Source organism: Dasypus novemcinctus, chromosome 3 (assembly GCF_030445035.2).
Source record: "Dasypus novemcinctus isolate mDasNov1 chromosome 3, mDasNov1.1.hap2, whole genome shotgun sequence".
In the NCBI taxonomy this organism is placed as follows: domain Eukaryota; kingdom Metazoa; phylum Chordata; class Mammalia; order Cingulata; family Dasypodidae; genus Dasypus; species Dasypus novemcinctus.
The window spans coordinates 145,798,642-145,819,434 of NC_080675.1; the positions used below are offsets into that span (position 1 = coordinate 145,798,642).

Consider the following 20,793-nt stretch of genomic DNA (forward strand, 5'->3'; position numbering starts at 1 on the left):
GTCATGGATGTTTTTTTCCACATAGGGCTATCTATTTGCTCCATTACCATTTATTGACCTTTCTTCCCCTAATTAATTGAACTGGCGTTTTTGTTGAAATTAAGTGATAATTAAGTGGGTCTTTTTCTGAAGCCTTTACTCTGTTTCATCTATTTGTCTACTATTATGTCAAAACCATGCTGTCTACTCTAGCTTTATAATAAATGGAGATATTTTGGGAGTTTATTTGTTTAACAAATTTATTATGCTTTATTTAATTTTATGTATGAAAAAGAATAATATTTAATGAACATATGATTAATTAAATAAAAAAGCCCTTTCAGTAATGATGAAATAAAAAATCTAAGTGATAGATTATGCTGTTATAAGTTGTCAGTTTATTTTTCCTCATTACTACATAAAATAATTGTAAGATGGTGTATTAGTCAGCCAAAGGGGTGCTGATGCAAAAATACCAGAAATCTATTGGCGTTTGTAAAGGGTATTTATTTTGGGGTAGAAGCTTATAGTTACCAGGCCATAAAGTTAAGTTACTTCCCTCATCAAAGTCTATTGCCATGTTTTGGGGCAAGATGTTTGCTGATATCTGCCAAGAGTTCAGGCTTCTTGGGTTTCTCTCCAGGTTCAGCTGCTGTGTGCTCTCCACAAGGCCAGCTATAGACTATCAGGCGAATGGCTCTGTGTCTCTCCCTGGGGCTTCTGCCTTGTATAAGGAGCTGTCTCTATTATTTTGTGTTCTCCTGTGTGTTCACTTCCCAGGCTGCAGCTCAAAACTCCCAACTCTGTCCTTTGCCATGTCTTTTTCAATATACTGATGTGGTCCAATCATAATTTAATCAATTAAAAGTGATACCTCTGACAGACCAGTTTACAAACATCCAATAATTGTTTTTGGAATTCATAAATAAAGCCAAACTGCTACAGATGACATCTTAGATTTGATGAAATAACAGTAATTTTATTAGCATACCTAATATTTGTGTTTCCTGAATCTGCAGATTCATGTCTTTCACTAATTATGGGATCATTCTGAGTCTTTATATTTTCAAATATTGCCTCTTCCCATTTTCTACCTTTTTTTTTTTAAGATTTATTTATTTATTTCTCTCCCCTTCCCCCCCACCCCAGTTGTCTGTTCTCTGTGTCTATTTGCTGTGTCTTCTTTGTCCGCTTCTGTTGTTGTCAGCGGCATGGGAATCTGTGTTTCTTTTTGTTGCATCATCTTGTTGTGTCAGCTCTCCATGTGGGTGGCGCCATTCTTACGCAGGGTGCACTTTCTTTCGTGCTGGGCAGCTCTCCTTATGGGGCGCACTCCTTGTGCATGGGGCTCCCCTATGTGGGGGACAACCCTGCGTGGCAGGGCACTCCTTGTGCACATCAGCACTGTGCATGGGCCAGCTCCACATGGGTCAAGGAGGCCCGGGGTTTGAACCGCGGACCTCCCATGTGGTAGATGGACGCCCTAACCACTGGGCCAAGTCCGCTTCCCGCTTTCTACTTCTTAAACACCTATTAGATATAGTATGGACCTTCTCACACAATTATTTCTTTCTTAATCTCGCTTTTAAAATTTCCATCTTTCTTATTTCTCTCTACTGTGTTTCTGCATTCTTTTTCTTCTTTTGTTCTACCTTCCAGTCCACTAATTCTGTTACCAGTTTTGTCTAGTCTAATTTTTAGTTTACCATTGAAGTGTTGCTTTGTGTGTGTATATTTTGAGAAAAGCTAGCATAAAGAATTTTTATTGCGATAATAACTCATATGTGGTGTGGGAGATGGGAGGGTGGGACAGCAACACTTTCTCTTACCAAATCACTACACAGGTCAGCAAAGGGATGAGAGGGGGAAGGAAAAGCCAGGGAACTTTGAGATCAGCAGCAGGAACTGAGCATCAAAAAACAGGAGGTGCTGTAGCTGTGATGACCAGCATTATTTTCTTAACAGAACACTTAAGGATGGACACCTGGACTCTCATTGGTTGATGTCTACAAACAGTATCTTCAATTGAAACTTTCCATTAAAGTTCTAAAAATTTACGAAGTGGTGGAGCTTTGATAGCTATGAGAAGAGTACAAAAGTCTTGAAAATCCATTAGAAAAACTACAGTATGGAAAAAAAAATAAGCCAGGCCACAAAAAAGACTTCAGAGGTCCCTGCTAGTCCAGAGATAGATCCCTGTAGGTCCAACACTGCAGTGAAAACTATCTGCTTTCAAAAGGCAGAGGGTTTGAGGGGAGGATAGGGTGGGACTGGTGGAGGCAAAGGCTCTCCCCTTTCCTACTTGGGTTTTGGGTAGGGTTTTTAATTCAACTCAAGGACATCTCTCAACTTGGAGATTTAGCCCACAGTAGCACCTCAAATCTGCTATGGCTTTGCAGCACAGCAGCAAGAATGTTAAAAATATAAGAGATAAAAATTTCATCCAAAATAAAATAAAATAAAATAAAATATTCTTGCACCCCTCCCCCCAAAAACCAATTCCCATTCCAAAGTTAACTCTTTGTTTGTGCTGTTAATACCTGAACATATACTTAACTGGAAACCTAGATCCAAAAAACTGAAACTGAATCTCCACCACATAACCAAAACAAAAAATAAGTAATTTGAGGTTTATGGCATGTGTTTAAGTTAACATATATGAAGAGAAAGGGGAAGAGAAAATGGGAGATCTTGGAAGCAAAGCTGAGTGACAGAATGTGTTCAGTCTGGGCAGTTGTTTATAAAAAAGTGTAGTGGAACATTAGGAAAAGCCCCATATAGATTCACGTGCACGTGTCTGGAGGCGCCAGATCACTCCACGGCAGATCCAGGTACAGGGAGTGGATGGAAGAGGCCCTTCTTGTCATTCCAGTTTTAGAAGCTCTATGTCAAAGACGAGAGTGGCGTTTGGTAGGATGATGCCTGGGTGCCCATTGGCATCATAGGTGTAGTGTAGGGAGATAGTTTGGCTCTCTGACCCATGCTCATCTACTTCCCAGCCTCAGATCATCTCCTGATTGCCTGGCATAAACGTAAAGGGCTTGTTTAGTCTCGAGAGGAATCAGATTTCTTTCCATCTTCAAGCACCCTGGTGTAGTGCACTATGCAGGTCTGGCTGCGCTTCTGGAAGGTGCGCTGGCATGGACTAAAAGCAGACCTGGCAGGCAGTTCCACAATTCTGCCTTGTCCCTCTGTGTCATCACCTGTCAACCATTTTTTAAAAAATATTTACTTTTTTTTATTTTTATTTTTTTATTTATCCCCTTCCCCTTCCCCAGATGGCTCTTGTCCATCTGCTTATTGTTTCTCACCTTCCGCAGGAGGCACTGGGGACCATTCGGGGACTTCTGTTGTAGACAGGGGCCCAACTGGCTGAGATACATCTGCTTCCCTTGAGTGTTTTTTTTTAAGATTTATTTATCCCCCCCTCCCCCAATTGCCTGCTCTCTGTCATTCGTTGTGTGTTCTTCTGTGTCTACTTGTCTTCTCTTTAGGTGACACTGGGAGCTGATCCTGGGACCTTCCAGACTGGGAGACAGGTGCTCAATCTCTTGCACCACCTCAGCTCCCTGGTCTTCTGTGTCTCTTATTGTCTCTCCTCTGTGTCTCTTTTTGTTGCATCATCTTGCTGTGCCAGCTTTCTGCTTGAGCCAGCTTGCTGCATGGGCCAGCACTCCTGTGAGGATCAGCACTCCGCTCAGGCCAGCTCACCGCTTGGGTCAGCACTATGTGTGGGCCAGCTCTCCACGCAGGCCTGCTCTCTGTGCAGGTCAGCTCACCTTCACCAGGAGGACCCAGGAATTGGACCCTGGACCTCCCATATGGTAGATGAGAGCCCAATCGTTTGAGCCACATCCGCTTCCTTGGTTTTTAATAATGATTGTTTTGTTGTTGTTGTTTCTGAATTTTTTTTTTAATGCCCAGGTTTTATCATTTATAGCATCTATTTTTTTCATGTTTTGATTTATTGTCTCTAATGGTTTTAAACATACATATTTCATAGTCTATATCCAGTTTTTATGTATTTTTATTTTTTTGGCAGTTTGAGTTATGTTTTTCCAGAGAGTTTTGCCTGAAGTCTTAGGGCATGGATACCTGGGACCACTTTTTATGAAGGTTTTTCTTAGCTCATGCATGTGATGTAAATTTGAATTACAAATTTGAGTGATGGAAGGCTTATGGTCATGAAGTTGAGTCTTTTGTTCCTTTTCCTTATAGCTGCTAAATCTTGCTCTCCTTGGTTATAAAGATTGGTAATCTCTAGTAAGTCAGAGTATCAATGATGGCTTACTAGACTGGGTTTTAGTTCCCTTCTAATTTTTGATTTGGGAGAATTACTACAGTGGGCAGAAGAAAATCAGATTGGAAGAATAGGTTACTGTTAGAATGAACTGTTATTACTATGTAATGGGAAGTAAACAAGTACAAAGTAAGATATACATATTGATATCTTTGGACAACAGAACTAGACAATGGATTTTTTTCCCATTGGCGTGTAAATGTATAATTAGAGTCAGAGTCATTGATATGACGGCTTACATATATTATTTCTCATATATGCATTAATGTTACAAAGTAATGACTGTAAAATATTTGATATTCAGTTAATAAATCTTTTTCTAAAAAAGTACTGTTTGTTTTCTTTGTGTTTTGAAACTCATTCAATGCTTTGTTAATAAATCTGTTTCTTGTTTCCAATGCTCATATTCCATACCCCCATATGATATTTTTACTCTAACTTTTTTTATATGACAATATATAACAAAATTTAGAGTAGCTATGATTTTATGCAGTCATTTTTGCTTTACTTGATGCATGCCAAAGCCTCTCCCTATCTCTTCACCTTTCTTCCTCTGTAGTCTGCTATATCAGGCTGCTCTAAAAATAGCTCCAGTGATAGATGTTCTGCTCATGGTCAGATTGTTGAGTCATCTTGTTCTTTTGTGAAGTTTAGGAATATGGAAAACACTGTCTAAACAGAGTAGGACAAGATGTTTTTCAGATAGTAAGTCATTCTTTTAAAAACTGAAGAATTATAATACTCTCAATAATTTTGTAGTAAATATTTTGTCTATTTTTAAAAGAATTTTATTTTCAAAATATTTAAAATGGCCTTGAATCTTAATTCATAAAAGTGTTTTGAATGCAATTCTCTGGAATGTTTTGTTAAATGAAATGATTTTAAGACTGTGAGCAGAATAATAACAAATGAGCTGTAAATATTCCCCTATATGCAAATATTTTATTTCATCTTCCTTTTAGATATGTTAACAATTTGGCTTCTTTGCAGTAATTTCTCTGCCTGTGAAATTCTTACCTCCAGAAAAGAATTGTTGGCAGTCTTTAATGCTTGACTATAAAATAAATGTGCTGACTTTATCTCAGAGAAGATGAGGATTTAACTTATTTTTTTTTTTTTATAAATTTTCTTTTAATTTTTTTTTTTAAGATTTATTTATTTATTTAATTCCCCCCCTCTCCCCCGGTTGTCTGTTCTCTGTGTCTATTTGCTGCGTCTTGTTTCTTTGCCTGCTTCTGTTGTCGTCAGCGGCACGGGAAGTGTGGGCGGCACCATTCCTGGGCAGGCTGCACTTTCTTTCGCACTGGGCGGCTCTCCTTTCGGGGCGCACTCCTTGCGCTTGGGGCTCCCCTACGCAGGGGACACCCCTGCGTGGCACTGCACTCCTTGTGCGCATCAGCACTGCGTATGGGCCAGCTCCACACGGGTCAAGGAGGCCCGGGGTTTGAACCCCGGACCTCCCATGTGGTAGATGGACACCCACTGGGCCAAGTCCGTTTCCCAGATTTAACTTCTTTACATTATCCCTAGTCTCCTCCTAAAACCTATTGTCCTCTGTCACTAATGTACGATAGTGGTTCTTAGGCATCTTGGATTTCATCCTTGGATTGCCTTTTGCCTCTTCCCAATGGTCAATCCCACTTCCTGGATCTTATGTCATTTCCTTCTTCGGTTTATTAGTTTCTCATCTTAGAGGAACCATCTTCTGGTGACTTAAAACAAATCTCTCTTTTTATCTGTAAGTAATTCATATATGGATACTTGATGCAGTAAATATGATATTTAAGTATTTTATTTAAATGCTAGAATTTCCTAGCAAAAATAGATCTCAAAATCGATAGAAAAAATATAAAAGTTATAATTTTCTTGTAGCAATGAAATTTAGAACAACAAAAATGATTGTGTTTAATTATTTTGCTTTTTAAAGTTCTAGAAAAGGATACCCTCAAGAGGGATATAGGTTGTTGAACTCTGAATTTTAGTTTTTCAATTTGTCGTGAATGTTTTTTAAAACTCTTCCAGGTATTGACAGTTAATGATTTTGAAAATTTGATAAAGACCTGTGATAAAACTTTGTTTAAAAAATGTTTCATAAATTATAATTTAAACAAACTTTAAAACCCTTTTCTCACAAATTACAGCCTGATATAATTTGCATTTATATTTTAATATCAAAAAATTTTCTTAGTGTCTGTAATCGGTGAAGGCAATAATAGGCTAGAATCCAGAGACAATTCTTTATTTTTAAATTTTTTTTGACATACCAGGGCCTGAACCTGGGACCTCGTATGTGGGAAGTCGGGACTCAACCAATGAGCCACATCGGCTTCCCTGAGTTGGATTTTTCGTTTGTTTTGCTTGTTGTTTGTTTTTTCAGGAGGCACTGGGAACCGAACCCAGGACCTCCCATGTGGAGGTGGGCAGTCAACTGTTTGAACCACATGTACTACCACAGTTGTTTTTTAAAGAAGCCTCATCTAAAGGAGATCCAGGCTGCTGACTTCCAGTTTCTCCCACTTGGGTGTGCCTGGAAATAACTCAGAATGATGGCTTGTGCCCAGAAATTTCTTAGGTGGGTTCCAGGAAGAATTTGGGAAAAAATGTTCCCCAAGATTACAGAGAGGGCTTTCAATTCTCCAGTGACCAAATAGGAAACAAGCAGCCATTTCCTTTGGAAAATAGGACTCCAGAATGAAATGAGCCCTACCACTAGCCATTACTCTTCCCCACTCCCCACAATTTCTGGGAATACCAGGCTAACAGGAAGAGATAATTCAACAAGTTCCCACCCACTGTGGCAAATTTGGCTTCTTTCCTGTGTTCTGCAGACTTATTCCTTGACCATGGTTGAAAAGCTCACCAAATCATTAACTCACATCCATTGAACAGGCTTTTCTAGAGTGAACTTGAGAACGGTATCATGACATGAATGGTGTACATGATGTGGGCTATGGGTGGGAGGCTCTTCGTCTCTTTGTAGATAACCTAAGCTGTCTGTGAATTGTGGGTATGGGACGGTAAGAAGCTGCAGTCCTGCCCTTGGTGACCATGGCAACGACTCCAGTCCCAGGAAACAGTTTAGCAATGCAAACTCTATAAACTTTAAATATTCAAGGAAAATGCAAACCAAATGTGCTAAAAAAGCTTATCTAGAATCTATAAGGTCCATGCTAAAAGCCTACCTAGGATGTGGACGATATATGCTAATTCAAGCCTATTGAGCACTGAAACAAAGAACAATTTGACCCTTCCTCTAACTCAAAATTCTTGTTCAGGGCTTGGGTTTGAAACAGAAAGCTCCCGAGTCTGGCCAGCCATCAATAAACCATTTTTCCTTCTCAAAATCATTCCTGAGTCCTGGCCTTTCTATACGCAAATAATTGAACCTCTCTCAAATTCTACAACATACATAGTGTGTGGGGCAGGGGCAATAGTATTCATTTTCAATGCTTAGGGTCTAAGGTATTGAGAAAAGTTTGGAGAAAGGTGCACAAGAGGAGGTAGGAGAATGTTTTAAGTCAGATTCATTTCTCTTTGCTTCTCTTCAAAACCATTAAGAAGTAGCCATGCCACAATTCTGTCACTTTAATATTTTCTTTGTATAACAAGCTTGTAAAAATAATAAATGAATCACTTTTGGGAAAGCTGGGCTTGTCTGTAATTTTAATGTACTTGCCTAAACCATTTCTGAGGTCTTGGAAATGGTAGTTTTATAAGAGGGAAGAAAGGAGGGAGGAAGGGAGGTGATGACTTATGGAAATAGTAATACAAGTTTTGATTTGAGTTGAATATTGGTCACAAAATATATTAAATGTATATATATTATTATTATTCAAACTCATATAGGTAGAATTGTAAATGATGCTGCCCTTAAAAATGAAAAACGTTTTATATGAGAAGTGGCAGGGTATTGTATTTTAAAGAGCAGAGCACTGGAAGTCAGGATAACTGGACTCTTGTCCTGTCTCAGCCTCCAGAATGGTTTGTATTCCCACACCATCCCCTATCCTGTCTCACAACAACCTAGCTTGCCCACTCAGGTAGTAGACTAGGTAAACTAAGCTTCCTCTTAAGTCTCTGTTACTCAGATATACCTTACTTTTCAGAAGGTTTCTGTCTTTTCATTTAATGAAACTAGGTAGTTTTGTATTTATTTTGTGACTTTAAAAAATCATTTGGGTGTAAACGTTTCAACATTTGCTGAGGCTAACTGTACTAAAACAGCAGTGGTTTGCTTTGGGGTGCTGTACCTGAATGGAACAGAGTGCATTTCCAATTGTAATGACTTCTTGATACTTAACCTTGGTTGAAAATTGCCCCTGCAGTGCCTTTCAGTGACACCACTGTAATCTGCTGTTAGTTCTGTGGGGGAATTGTATGTGTGTTGGTTTTGTTTGCAACTGAGTGTTAAATTTCAAAGGGTTTGAGAATAGTGAGGTAAATAGCTTTGCTAATTCCCACTACTGTATTGAAAGCTAATTGTATAAATTTAGAATGTAAAGCTTCTGAATGTCTTCCTTTAAAAAGTGATTTTTAACAAATGTTTGATCAGACTGTATTTGTGCTACAGCTGAAATGCTAAAGTAGCATTTTGGCTTCTTTCCCAAAAGCATGCTTAAAGAGACTAGTGGCAACATCACTCCCTGTTCTCTCCAGTGCTTTTTTACCTTGCGAGTGGTGCAGCTCATTCTGCAGATGTACTGAAACCCTCCCATTTAATCTGCAGTGGAGAAGAATGGGACTTAAAGTCCAGTGGAAATCAGTGTTGCAGCAATGTTGCAGTAAATAGAAATGACTGTGTATTTCACCAGCTGAGAAAGAAGACATTGCTAATTTTTCTTTTCTTTCAGCTAATAAATTTTTGCTTTCTGTTTCCTTCTAGAGAGATGTGGATAATTTGCCCTGCCTCCAACGTCTGTTTCTCAGCTTCAACAATATATCTTCGTAAGTGGAAACTCCCAACTTGTCGTTAATTAATAACTTGATTGTGTGGGTTCTAGTGCTGTAAATTAAGATTACAAAAATACCTTGGGAAATTATACTGACTTGTAAGATTTTAAATTGGAAAATGATAGGACAGTTTTAAGATAAAGTTCTCTGTGGAAAACAAACATCTCTTGTGTTAGTGCCTCTAATGTTAAAAGGATGGTATTAGTGTAGCATGCTTTTTATTTCATTATGCTTTAGAGTTGCTTTTTTTGTAAAATGTGTGTACATGGAAATTTCAACATGTATTTTGTTGTCCTTTGTTTGACATTCAACACACTAGTCAGTTGAATTACAATTTCTTTCATAAATTATCTAAAATTTGTGTAGCTACCAAGCAATTTTGATACAGAAGACCATATTTGTCACTGTACCACTTGCTAATTAGGCCGTAACTGCCTTCTAACTTAGTATCCCTACTTCATGCTGCTAAGAGATGGTATTTTAGAGCATATAAATAAGTAAATTTTGTTCTCCAAAGGTTTGAAGCTTATCATCCTTTATGTTGTGATGATGTCAGTGTCGTTGTGGAAGATTTCAGAACTGGAGCTGAAACATAACAGTCAGACTTTTCAGTGCAAAAGGATCTTCACTCCTTCCCGTTCCTAATTCTTTCCTTCTCCTCCCCTCTCTCCCGCCCCTTGGTTCTCACTAGGCTTTATAACTACTCCTCAGTTCTTTAGGTTCACTTCAAGGCTGTTCTTTGAACCTGCTTTTGTAAGTATGTAAGAATTAAGTGTACCAAAAGAGTTTAAAGCATATCTCTACCTGAACTCTAGTCATACTTCTGATTTTCAAAAACCAGTTTAGTTTTTGGGCATTTTCTGTTTGTATCTTTTTCCTCCTCTGTCTCCTTGTACTCTATCTCTGAAATATAGGGATTATCCCCAGATGATGAGCTTTGCATATAGCCACAGTTTCAAAGAAAATACCCTGATCTTTCTCTTTTGTGGAAAAAATACAAAAGTTTTCTGAAAGGCTTTTCATTTTCTTCACAGTTTATGTTAAAATGAGTATTCCAGCTGCTTTTATATCTTGTTGGGGAGGTAGGGTTTCTTCCTAATTGCAGTGGAATAGACAATCAATTTTCTTTAGGAAATTTCTACCTAAAAACCATTAATAATCATTTTGAGAGGATAGTTTCTCATTCTCACAGTATGTAAAATATTAACTGTTTAAAGTACTGCAAACCTTTAGATTCCCCCCAAACTGTGCTGAAATCGATTACTTCTTTTATTTCTCATCTTGTTTCTGGGGAGTAATTTAAAGAGAGAGATAGATTCTAGAAAGATAGGGGTTATGACATTCCCAGGTCAGGATACCTGAACTCCTGAATTCCTGGCTCTGTAGGGGAGTTGAAATTGATTGTACTTAAGGAATTTTCTTTCCAACCTGGAAAGGAGTTTCACCCACCCAGCAAAATAAAGATAGGAATAATAAGATTAATATTGATAACTTTTCTTTAAAAAGAGTGATTACTCAAGAAATTGAGATAGAAAGTTTCAAGGCTTTCATTCCCATACTAATTGCTTTCTCTGTGTTTCCACATAGCCTTAGCCCTATACCTTCCTCTAGTATTTCCAGCTGCACTGAGGCTAAGTACATTTTTGCCTCTGTTCCTGTTGATGCTTGTGGTCCAGGAAAATGGTATAGAGAATATATTGGCTCTGATGGGGGTGGGTGAGGGGGGGAATTGGAGGGAGCCAGCCTTTACTCTCCACTTATCCGAGGCCAAAATAATCTGCTTTTCCCACATTTCTGAGGAAACTCAGGACCTTGATAGTCTTTTATCATAATTGCAGAATCCATTTTTCCAGTCCTAGAGGAAATGTTTGAACCTGAAAAGAAAGTAGGACCTCATATCCTGAATAGGGATTTTCTGTTTTACTTGCATGGGACCCTCAGATTACAGACTTACTGTAATTAAATGGAAGAATTAGGTAAGGTAAATTTCCTCAGTGGCAGTTATCTCTTCTTTTTTAATCCCTGCAATAAATAGGCAGTCTAAATTTCAGTTCTTAAGATCAGGCCAATTAACTTGCCATGGAATACCATATAAATTTGGATTATGAACTCTAAAACCATACTGTGTCTTGCTTTATTGTATATTCCTAAACTGAAGAGATGATAACAATGTACTTGGTTTATAATTTTAAGTGTTATCAACCAGAATTCAGGAAAACTAATAAATTTTACTGTCATAGGGAAATAAATGACATAGCCTCTAGTCTATAGCTTTGTTTGAGACATTTAGCAATAGGCAGAGGATTTTCCCTTATGGAAAACACCCTCTTGGATTTTGTTTCCAAGCATCCAGACCTTAGTGATGATTTTCCTCTACATTCTTCTTTAAATATTGTTCAGGGTTTAAAGTATCTGTTTGTATTAGTTACAAGACTTCCTTTAGTCTTCAGTAAACTTAGCCCTTCTCCAAGTTCATAATTTTCCTTATATGTGATTCAATATTCAACAGACCTCAAACAAAAGGGGCTATAGTTACTGTGATTATCTTCCAACTCTTGTTTGTGGAGTTGCTGTCATTGTGTGGCAGAAACTTCCTTTTCCAGAGCAGGGGAGAGAAATTAAAATAAACTGAACTTGTCTTCAGCAAGGGAGAAATTATTAGGATTGGGTTTTAACAATTAGAAAAATCAGGTTTCCAAATAATCTGAAAAAGCAAAATTACTAGAAATGCTGCCTACTTTCTTTCCTTTTCCATGTAACCCTGGGAGAAAATGCTTTTTATTACAGTTGCTTAGACCTTGGAAGATTAAGGACAGAGAAGAGTTATCCAGTAGTACTTGGGAGGCGGGTTTTTATGAAAAACAGAGATTTCATCTAGTGGTGTCAGTCTGCCTAATCTTTATAAACTTGCTTGATTTTGAAGCTCAGCTTGGATTATGTACAGGTTGTTAATCTGTCCTTAGTGTTGAAATCAGGGACTAGTAGGAGTTTGTTTTGAGTAGTATGCAAAGGTGGAAGCCATAATAAACACATAAAAAGGATTATGCTATATAAGAGACATTGTTGTAAGAGTTTTCTGTGAATATAGAAGGTGAAATTAGTATCTCTGCTGAACCTCAAAGAAAACTTGGAGGTAATTATTGAATACCTGGTTATTCTGCATCTTTCTAATAGACTTGGAAAAGAAGGGATGAAAACAATAGTAACATACAGATAAATCACACATCCAGCAAGTTTGAGAAGTTAATTGGGGATTGTTTGATCTAATATTATGCCCTTAGAAAGAGTACAAAACTAAAAAAATGGTCTAAAATAGGTTGGGAAATGTGGGGAATAGCATAGGGATGGGCTTCAACAGACCACGAGAAGAATGACAGTATGATCATGGCATGGGTGAATATCATTAATGATATCCAGGATACTAAATAGTGATGTTTGAAAACTTGACAGTGCTGCAGCAAGTCTTAAAAACATTTCTGTGAACTTTATTCAGGTCACAAATACCTCAGATAACTGAACTACCAGATGTTCTATAGTGATAACTATAGCATCTTTTCAGGGCCCCTTGACATGCCATGGTATTGCCTGATTTATACAGTTCAATGGCCCAGCGAGAATATGGGTCAAGAAGAATAGAAGCAGTAGTATAAAGCTGAAAGTCAGTACCTTTCAGGACGTCTTCTGGAGAGTCTCAGCAACCAACGAATTAAAACATACAGCCATATATATCCATTTTGGGGGAACAAAATGTTATTGACTGTTATGCAATAGACTGTAGTGAAGGGAAGGGTAATTGGACATTCCAAGAAGGTTTCACAAGGGCAAAGCTGATGCGGAGGGCTTAGGTGGACTCACAAGGTCACCCCTCTGGGGACCTGCAGCGAGAGCCTAGCCTTCCCCACCTTCTGCCTCAGAGTAATCCTGGGCCCTCCGCAGACCAGGGATTGGCCAAGGGGCCTGTCAAAGTATATGTTATGATGATCCCCTGAGAGAATTATGCTGTGGTTAATTAAGGGGATCAGTTCTATCTAATTCATCCTTTAGCTATGTTATTCAGCTTTTCTTCTGAGGTATTTTTTGTTTTTCTTGGCTTTCATGATCTTAATTTCCAAGTAGTCTGATTGTATCTATTTTTCCTATTAGCTTATTCTTGTTTAATGGGTGAGATATATTCCTGAATTGCAGAAATATTAAATATACTTATTTTAGTCTTCTTTTTTCTCCAGATGTACTTTTCTTCCTTGGGCTTAGTACCTGTCTTTGTTCTTAATACAAACCACTCTTTCTTTCTGTAATTGTTTATTTCTATGATTATTGGCTGGCAGTTCATATTTATAAATGAGGGCCTAGATAGATTTGTTTCCTTGAAGTAAGTTAAAAATTACTGTGAATGCAAATGCTAAATATAAGATCTCTGTTTGCAGAGGATGGAGGATTAGGAGCAAGGAGGATTTTTCTTTAGGATGTGCACAAGAAACTTGCCTTCTGGAGTTCTGGGACTTCTTGCTCATCTTGGCACTTGAACTTACCTAAAACACTGCCCTTCTTCTCTCTTAATCATTTTCAACCTAGGAGCATTTCAGGAATCAGCTACTCTTGAGAATGAGAGCTGGCAAATTGTTACCATACCTTCCAATAAGTATATAGAAAACTTACCCAGGTCTGCTTCCAACTCTTGCTGCTCTTAACTAGGGAATATTTTGAGGCTCTATAGGCAACCCGTTTACTTACAATTGATGATCCTGTTGTTTCAGGCTCTTCACCAATTTTGGGTTTTGCTGATGCTGATTCCATCTGCTTTATATCTTCCAGAAATTCCTCCATGTTCTTGTGTGTCCATGGAACTCTTCACTGTTTTTTAGTACTGCTGTGGATATTTTCTTACTTTTATGTTCAGTCGTTTCAAAGAGATTTTCGGAGGGAGGAGAGGTAAGAGCATGTGCTCAGAAAGTCATTCTCATAACTCTCCTTCCTGTGAATGATTTCCCCAAATAGGCTACACAGAAAAATATTATTGGAAGCTTTGAAAATGCATAGTCCCTAATTCATTGCTAGATAATCTGCTCTAGGAGATTTGGATTGGGGCCAGAGATCTGTATTTTTTTAAAGATCCTCAGAGGATTCTGATATATAGTCTGATGTTAAAATTTGGATATTAATGAATTATGTCACCCCAAATAGGAATATTAGCTTATTTTTTATATATGTATATTTTCATTTTTTAAAAAAGATGCTTAGATTACATAAGTGTTACATAAAAAATGTAGGGCATTCCCATATGCCCTGCTCCCTAGCCCTCCCGCATTTTCCCACATCAACAACATCCTTCATTAGTGTGGTACATTTGTTACAATTGATGAATACATTTTGGAGCATTGCCACTAAGTGTAGATTATCATTAACGTAGTTTACACTCCCGCACATTTCTGTGACTTATGACAAGATATATAATGGCTTGTATCTGTTATTGCAGTGTCATTCAGACAATTCCCAAGTCCTGAAAATGCCCCCAAATTACACCTACTTTTCCTTCTCCCTCCCCTCAGAACCTCCAGTGGCCACTGCTTCCATATCAATGATAAAAGTTCTCCCATTGCTAGAATCACAATAAGTCTGCAGTAGAATAACAGTAAATCTACTCTAGTCCATTGTTCATTCCCCAGTCCTGAGGATTGTGGGATGGTGATGCCCACTCTTCCTCTAATTGAGAGGGGTCTTAGATTCCATGGGGCAGATGTATGGAACTATCTTGTTTGCAGTTGCAGACTCTCTCTGTTCCTTGTGATGGTCGTTGTTCATCATCACATCCTTGTTAGTTCTCTGGGTGAGTCCAATGAACTGGAGAGTAGCTGTTGGCAACTCTGTTGAGATGCAGGGCCCAGCAGGTACATGGAAAGCCCAAAGATTTAAGTCTCTTGGACATAAGCCTCTCAACCCTAGTACTAACTATGGGTTCAAATAAAAGGGGCAGAAGAGCCATGTGTAGGGAAACAACAACTGAGTCCAACTCTGTCACATTGGGTAGCATAAATTGCAAAATAGGGCCTGCTGCCAGGGTGCCAAACTCCTCCTGTCTGCCCTCCTTTAGTGGCTGGATGTCTCCAGAGCCCTCAGAAGCCCTCCTGTTTGAGGCAATATTTGTAGTTAACCTAGAGATTGCTCTATTATGGAAAGTTTCCCTTAACCCTCCACATGGAAATGCTTTTGAAATGAAAATATTTGAAAATATTTGCAACCCTCAGAAGGTAGTATATGATATGTAGTCCAAAACAGGATGTTTCATTAGTTTCATCTCTTTTCCAGTGAGATAGTTGCAGAGTTCTGCTATATATTACAATTAAGTTGTAATCGATTTTTTTCTTAGTCTCTTTTCTCCTCTCATTCTCCACTGTGGAAAAGGTTTTACAAGTCTTTTTTTTTTTCTTAACAATAGGAAGAGGAGCCATATAATTCTATTGCCTTGATTGCTTAAAAGGGAACAGTTGTTATTGCTTCTAGAACTGAGGGAAATTCAATATCATTGGGAAAGAAATAAAATATTGGTCAAGGTCAAATGCCAGCTTGAGATCCTTGGTCTCATCTGATTCTTGAGGTGGTGTAAGCCATGCCTATCTCTTCATCCATATTTCCTTCCCATAGTGCCTAGACACCTGTTCCACTGACCTTCCTTTAGTTTCTGGAGCATATCATGATCCTCTTTGCCCTCTCAGTCTTTGTACCTATCATGGCCTTTGCTGATAATGCTTCTTTTTTTTTTAAAGATTTATTTTTATTTATTTCTCTCCTCCGCCCCTGGCCGCCCCCCTTGGTTGTCTGCTCTCTGTGTCCATTCGCTGTGTGTTCTTCTGTGACTGCTTCTATCCTTATCAGCGGCACTGCGAATCTGTGTTTCTTTTGGTTGCGTCGTCTTGCTGTGTCAGCTCTCTTTGTGTGCGGCACCATTCTTGGGCAAGCTGCACTTTCTTTCGCACTGGGCAGCTCTCCTTATGGGGCGCACTCCTTGCGCTTGGGGCTCTCCTATGCAGGGGACACCCCTGCATGGCCGGGCATTCCTTGTGCGCATCAGCACTGCGCATGGGCCAGCTCCACAGAGATCAAGGAGGTCCGAGGTTTGAACCACAGACCTCCCATGTGGTAGGGGGACACCCTATCTATTGGGCCAAGTCCATTTCCCCAATAATGCTTTTTTCTCCCTTCTCTCTGTCTGAATAATAAGTCCTAATCATACTTCAGGTCTAATATTAAATAACCCCTAGGATTCTCAAACTTTAATATGAATAAGAATGCATATTAAGAGCCCCTTTCTGAGACTCATCTTTCATGGATTCCAATTTAGTGATTTTAGGTGGAAATTAGGAATTTGTATCTTTAGTAAGTGATGCAAATGACTTAAAAATACCACTGGTCTGTGTTTTTCAAACATCAGGTAAAAATCCATACAAGGAGCCTAAAGTCAATGTAGTGGTTCAAGACTGATAAATAAAAATGGAACAAAAAATAACAGTCTTTGTCACACATTGTAAGGGCAAATACTGTTTCATGAAAAATTTTTAGTTTTAATTATATGTGTATGTGCACACAGTTGTGTGTATTATTTTATTATAAATATGTAGGAATTGGGCTACAATGTAATATATTTCTTACTATGGGTTAGGTTAAAAAAGTTTGAAAATACTATGTGGAATAAACTATGTTAATTTTCCTTTCTACATGCTTTCAGAGCTTTCTGTTATTTCCACTATTGTGACAGTGTTCAAAGTTTACTTCATTGTTGCCCCACTAGACAGTAAACTTGACCAGAAGAGAAATACGTTTGTTTTGCTCACTACGTCTCTCCAGCATCTAGCTTGTAAATTATCTTGTAAAAAATAGTTCTTTGTATCAAAAAAAATTTGCAAGAAGAATTTATCCCTTAAATGGAAAGATTTTTTAAGTGGTTTAAGAGCTTGCTTGGTGGGTCATCCTTTTTCATGTCATTACTAGGCAATTAGGACTATATTTAATACCTGGATATGTGAGGTTTAGAGCCTCAAGCAATCAGAATTCTCCTGTCATTGTTTCAGGCTTCCAGGGTGATCTATTGATTTGCTAGTAAGGATCTTGCCCAGAATCTCTAGGTATAAGAAATTTCTACAGAAATTAAATCTTCCTGTTATGCACAGTGCATCAAGAGTGGGTAGTATGTGTGTTCTACCTCAAGGTACAGGCAAAACAGAACTGTATTGTGTGTAGGGAATCAAAAAACAAACGAATGCAAAATAGTTTTGTTTTTTATTATCACAATGCACTGGTAATTTTAAATAATAACAGTGATAAAGTACTCTTTCCTGCCAGGGTGGACCTTTAATACCTCTTTTCCCTTCTTGGTATGACACTGCTGCTCAAATTCTGCCTTCTCTTTATGACCTCACTGAAATTGAAAAACTAGGCTTCCAATTTCTTTTCTGAGAAAGGAGTGCTCTTTTTAAGTTTTCTAATGACCTTTTTTAGTGATTATATTATGACTAAAGGTCACTGAACTACATATTTTGGGATGTGATTATTCCTTTATCAAGTCCAGGCAAGATTATTCTCTGGGCTCTTCTCAAAATTTTGTTGAAAATGTCTAGTCGTTTTACCTTTATCAGAAAGTTATTCTTCTAGGCATTTTTCTCAAGCTATACTTCAACCTGGTAAGTTAACTTGTGTGAATTATATTTCCAGAAAACAGCCTATTTCTATCTAGGAAAGTCAAAGAAACTAGTTTGTATTTTAAGGAGGCGATTCTCTCACTAACCTTCCAAATGTACTGATATTTTTTATGAGTTCAGGTTGTTATACTAAGTGTCATTCATGCACCATCCAGGATTGGAAGTATCATTTATGTCATTTTGACTTAAAGGAAGTTCATTTTCCTTAGCCTCTATCTCGAATACTGTTGGAATGCTTTCACTTTTTTCCTTTGTGGTTCAGGTTAACAGATAATCAACAGTATGCTACTCTGCTTACTAATTAAAATAGAGGAAGTCAAATATTGACAGATCTTTTCTAAGCAGCTGCTTAAAAAAAGTATTGAATTAGAGAAATAACCATATACTTGGCGTAATTTTATCATCAGTACCCGTTTAGCTACTAACTCTTCTTCAGGTGTTTGCCCAGTGGTTGACATGTGATTCAGCTTCAGACAAACATTTAATTGCATTTTTCTAAATGTGATGGGCATTATATAAAGAGGATCCACAAAAATAAGTTCTAAAAATAGGAGCATATTTTTTCCATCTATTACTGTTTTATTCCTTTGTAGTGAGCAACCCCCACTCTGTATGCTAAGACATAGTCTCTTTTCACAGCTTTTGAATTCTTTTAGATAGAAAATAGGTGAGAAGATATGTCCCATAACTAATGACAGATTTATTCTCCCACTTCAGAAAAATAGATTAAAAAGTGAGATAAATTTTTAATCATGCTCAGGATAGACATAATAATTGCATCTAAATTTATTTTATTTAAAACAGAACTTTTACAAAAGTAATTTTTTAGAACTTTCCATTAGATACTAATTTCAGTATTACTTTATTACACTACTCCCTTTCCTTTTGGAAATGAAAACTAGAAATTACTCTAAAATATATAAAACAGAGAAGTGTTTCAAATGGACAAAGTTCATTCTTTATTGTTTTTAAGCTATTTGTTAGATGATTATGCTTCTGTTTGTAATACTTTGCATTCTAAAATAAAATCTTGTTTGAACTTTTCTACATTATGTTGAGTATGCAGTTTAGTTAAAATTTCTCTGACTACTATTGTATTTTTGTGTTATAGTCAAATCATGAATTATTTCTGTTAGATTCAAGTATGTTTGTTGGTCTTGTACTGAACAAATTACTGACTGAGTAGTTGGGATATTAACACTATGATACCATTGTTTTAGTTTGCCAAAGGGATGCTGATATAAAGTACCAGAATTGTATTGACTTTTTTATAATGGGGATTTATTTGGGGTAAAAGCTTACAGTTCCTAAGTCATAAAATGTCAAAATAAGGCATCAGCAGAGAATCTTTTTCACCAAAGTTGTTAGTGAAACAAAGGGTCACCAATCTCTGCTAGGGTCTTTATCTTCCCCTCTAGAATCTACTGCCTCCTAGAGCTCAGTTGAGGGCAACCAGGCACAGGGCTTGTCTCTTACCTGGTCTCCTCTATCAATCTCAGCTGCCCTGCTTTCTTCCCTAGTTCAGCTACAAGCTATCAGGCATGTGACTCATCTCTCTGTGGGCCTCAGCTCTTTGAGCCTTTTGGGAACTTTTCTCCTTGCAGCTCAGCTATGGGCAAAACTGGGGTCCTTTCTCTTATGTTGCAGGATCAAATATGGTGGCTTCCTTTTATCAGTTTTTCTCTCTCTGTCTTCATTTATATCCAATCCAGCAAGAGAGCAGAGACCCAAGCTGGCTCATGCCTATGACATAGTCCATTCAAAAGTGCCTCACACCCACAGGAATAGATTAATTTAAAACCATGATCTTTTTCTTTTTGGGATTTATAAAATAACTTCAAACTGTCAGAACCACATACTTTTGTAAAGTGGTAGTATTATTGAAGACTTGGGAGATTTTCCTCTGACTTAAGAGAACTAGCATTACTGCCATTCACACATTAATTATCCTTTTAATGTTCTTTTAGATAAATCAGCATTAGAAATCAACTGGTTTATATGCCTTATCTATCTTTATAGTTCTTTGTATAGAGTTAGAAATTCTAAAATTTTATTTTCTTTAAGCTAGCATTTTATAGTAGAGAATATATTTGCTTTACATCTTCTACTTTACTATGTTACATAAAGAGTTTAATGTCAAGAGAAAATTATTTACAGTTCACAAATAGAGGTTAAAGGCTTCAATCAGATGTGCACCAAGGAGCACCTGAAAACCAGTTACTCAACTAATTAAGCAGGGTAAGAGTCTTTATAGGATAGTGGAAAATTGAGATGTAACCTTGTGATCTTTCCTTAGGTGGCAGTTTTCATCTTTATTTATTTATTTATTTTTTTGGTTTTTATAAAGGGTATTTATTTGAGATAGGAACTTACATCTACCAGGCCATAAAGCATGAGTTACTTCCCTCACCAAAGTCTATTTTCATGTGATGGAGCAAGATGGCTGCCAAAGTCTGCGAGGGTTCAGGCTTCCTGGGTTCCTTTGGGCTCAGCTACTGTTTTCTCCACCAGGTCAGCTGTAGACTATGAGGCTCTCTAGTCTTTGCCTCTCTCCACAAGGTCAGCTGTAGACTATCAGACAAATGGCTCTATTTCTTTCCCCAGGGCTCCAGCTTAAGACTTCAGTGTCAAACTCCAACATCAAAACTCTAACATTAAGAACCCCCACTCTGTCCTTTGCCATGCCTTTTTTTTTTTTTTTAATTTAAATTATTTATTTATTTTTAAAAATTACATTCAAAAAATATGAGGTCCCATTCAACCCCACCGCCCCCACCCCCCACTCCCCCCACAGCAACACTCTCTCCCCTCATCGTGACACATCCATTGCACCTGGTAAGTACATCTCTGATTATCACTACACGCCTAGTCAAT

At 37.8% G+C, this 20,793-nt stretch overlaps 1 protein-coding gene across 4 annotated transcripts in view; it reads left to right on the top strand.

Annotated features, from left to right (window-relative positions):
* LRRC49 (leucine rich repeat containing 49) overlaps positions 1-20,793 on the top strand; it is a 244,464-nt gene that overhangs the window by 41,511 nt on the left and 182,160 nt on the right. For all 4 annotated transcript variants that reach the window (XM_012522402.4, XM_058294430.2, XM_071214267.1 and 1 more), the window contains one exon: positions 9,162-9,223. In XM_012522402.4, the coding sequence (XP_012377856.2) occupies positions 9,162-9,223 (62 nt within the window). The remainder of the gene's footprint in view (positions 1-9,161; positions 9,224-20,793) is intronic.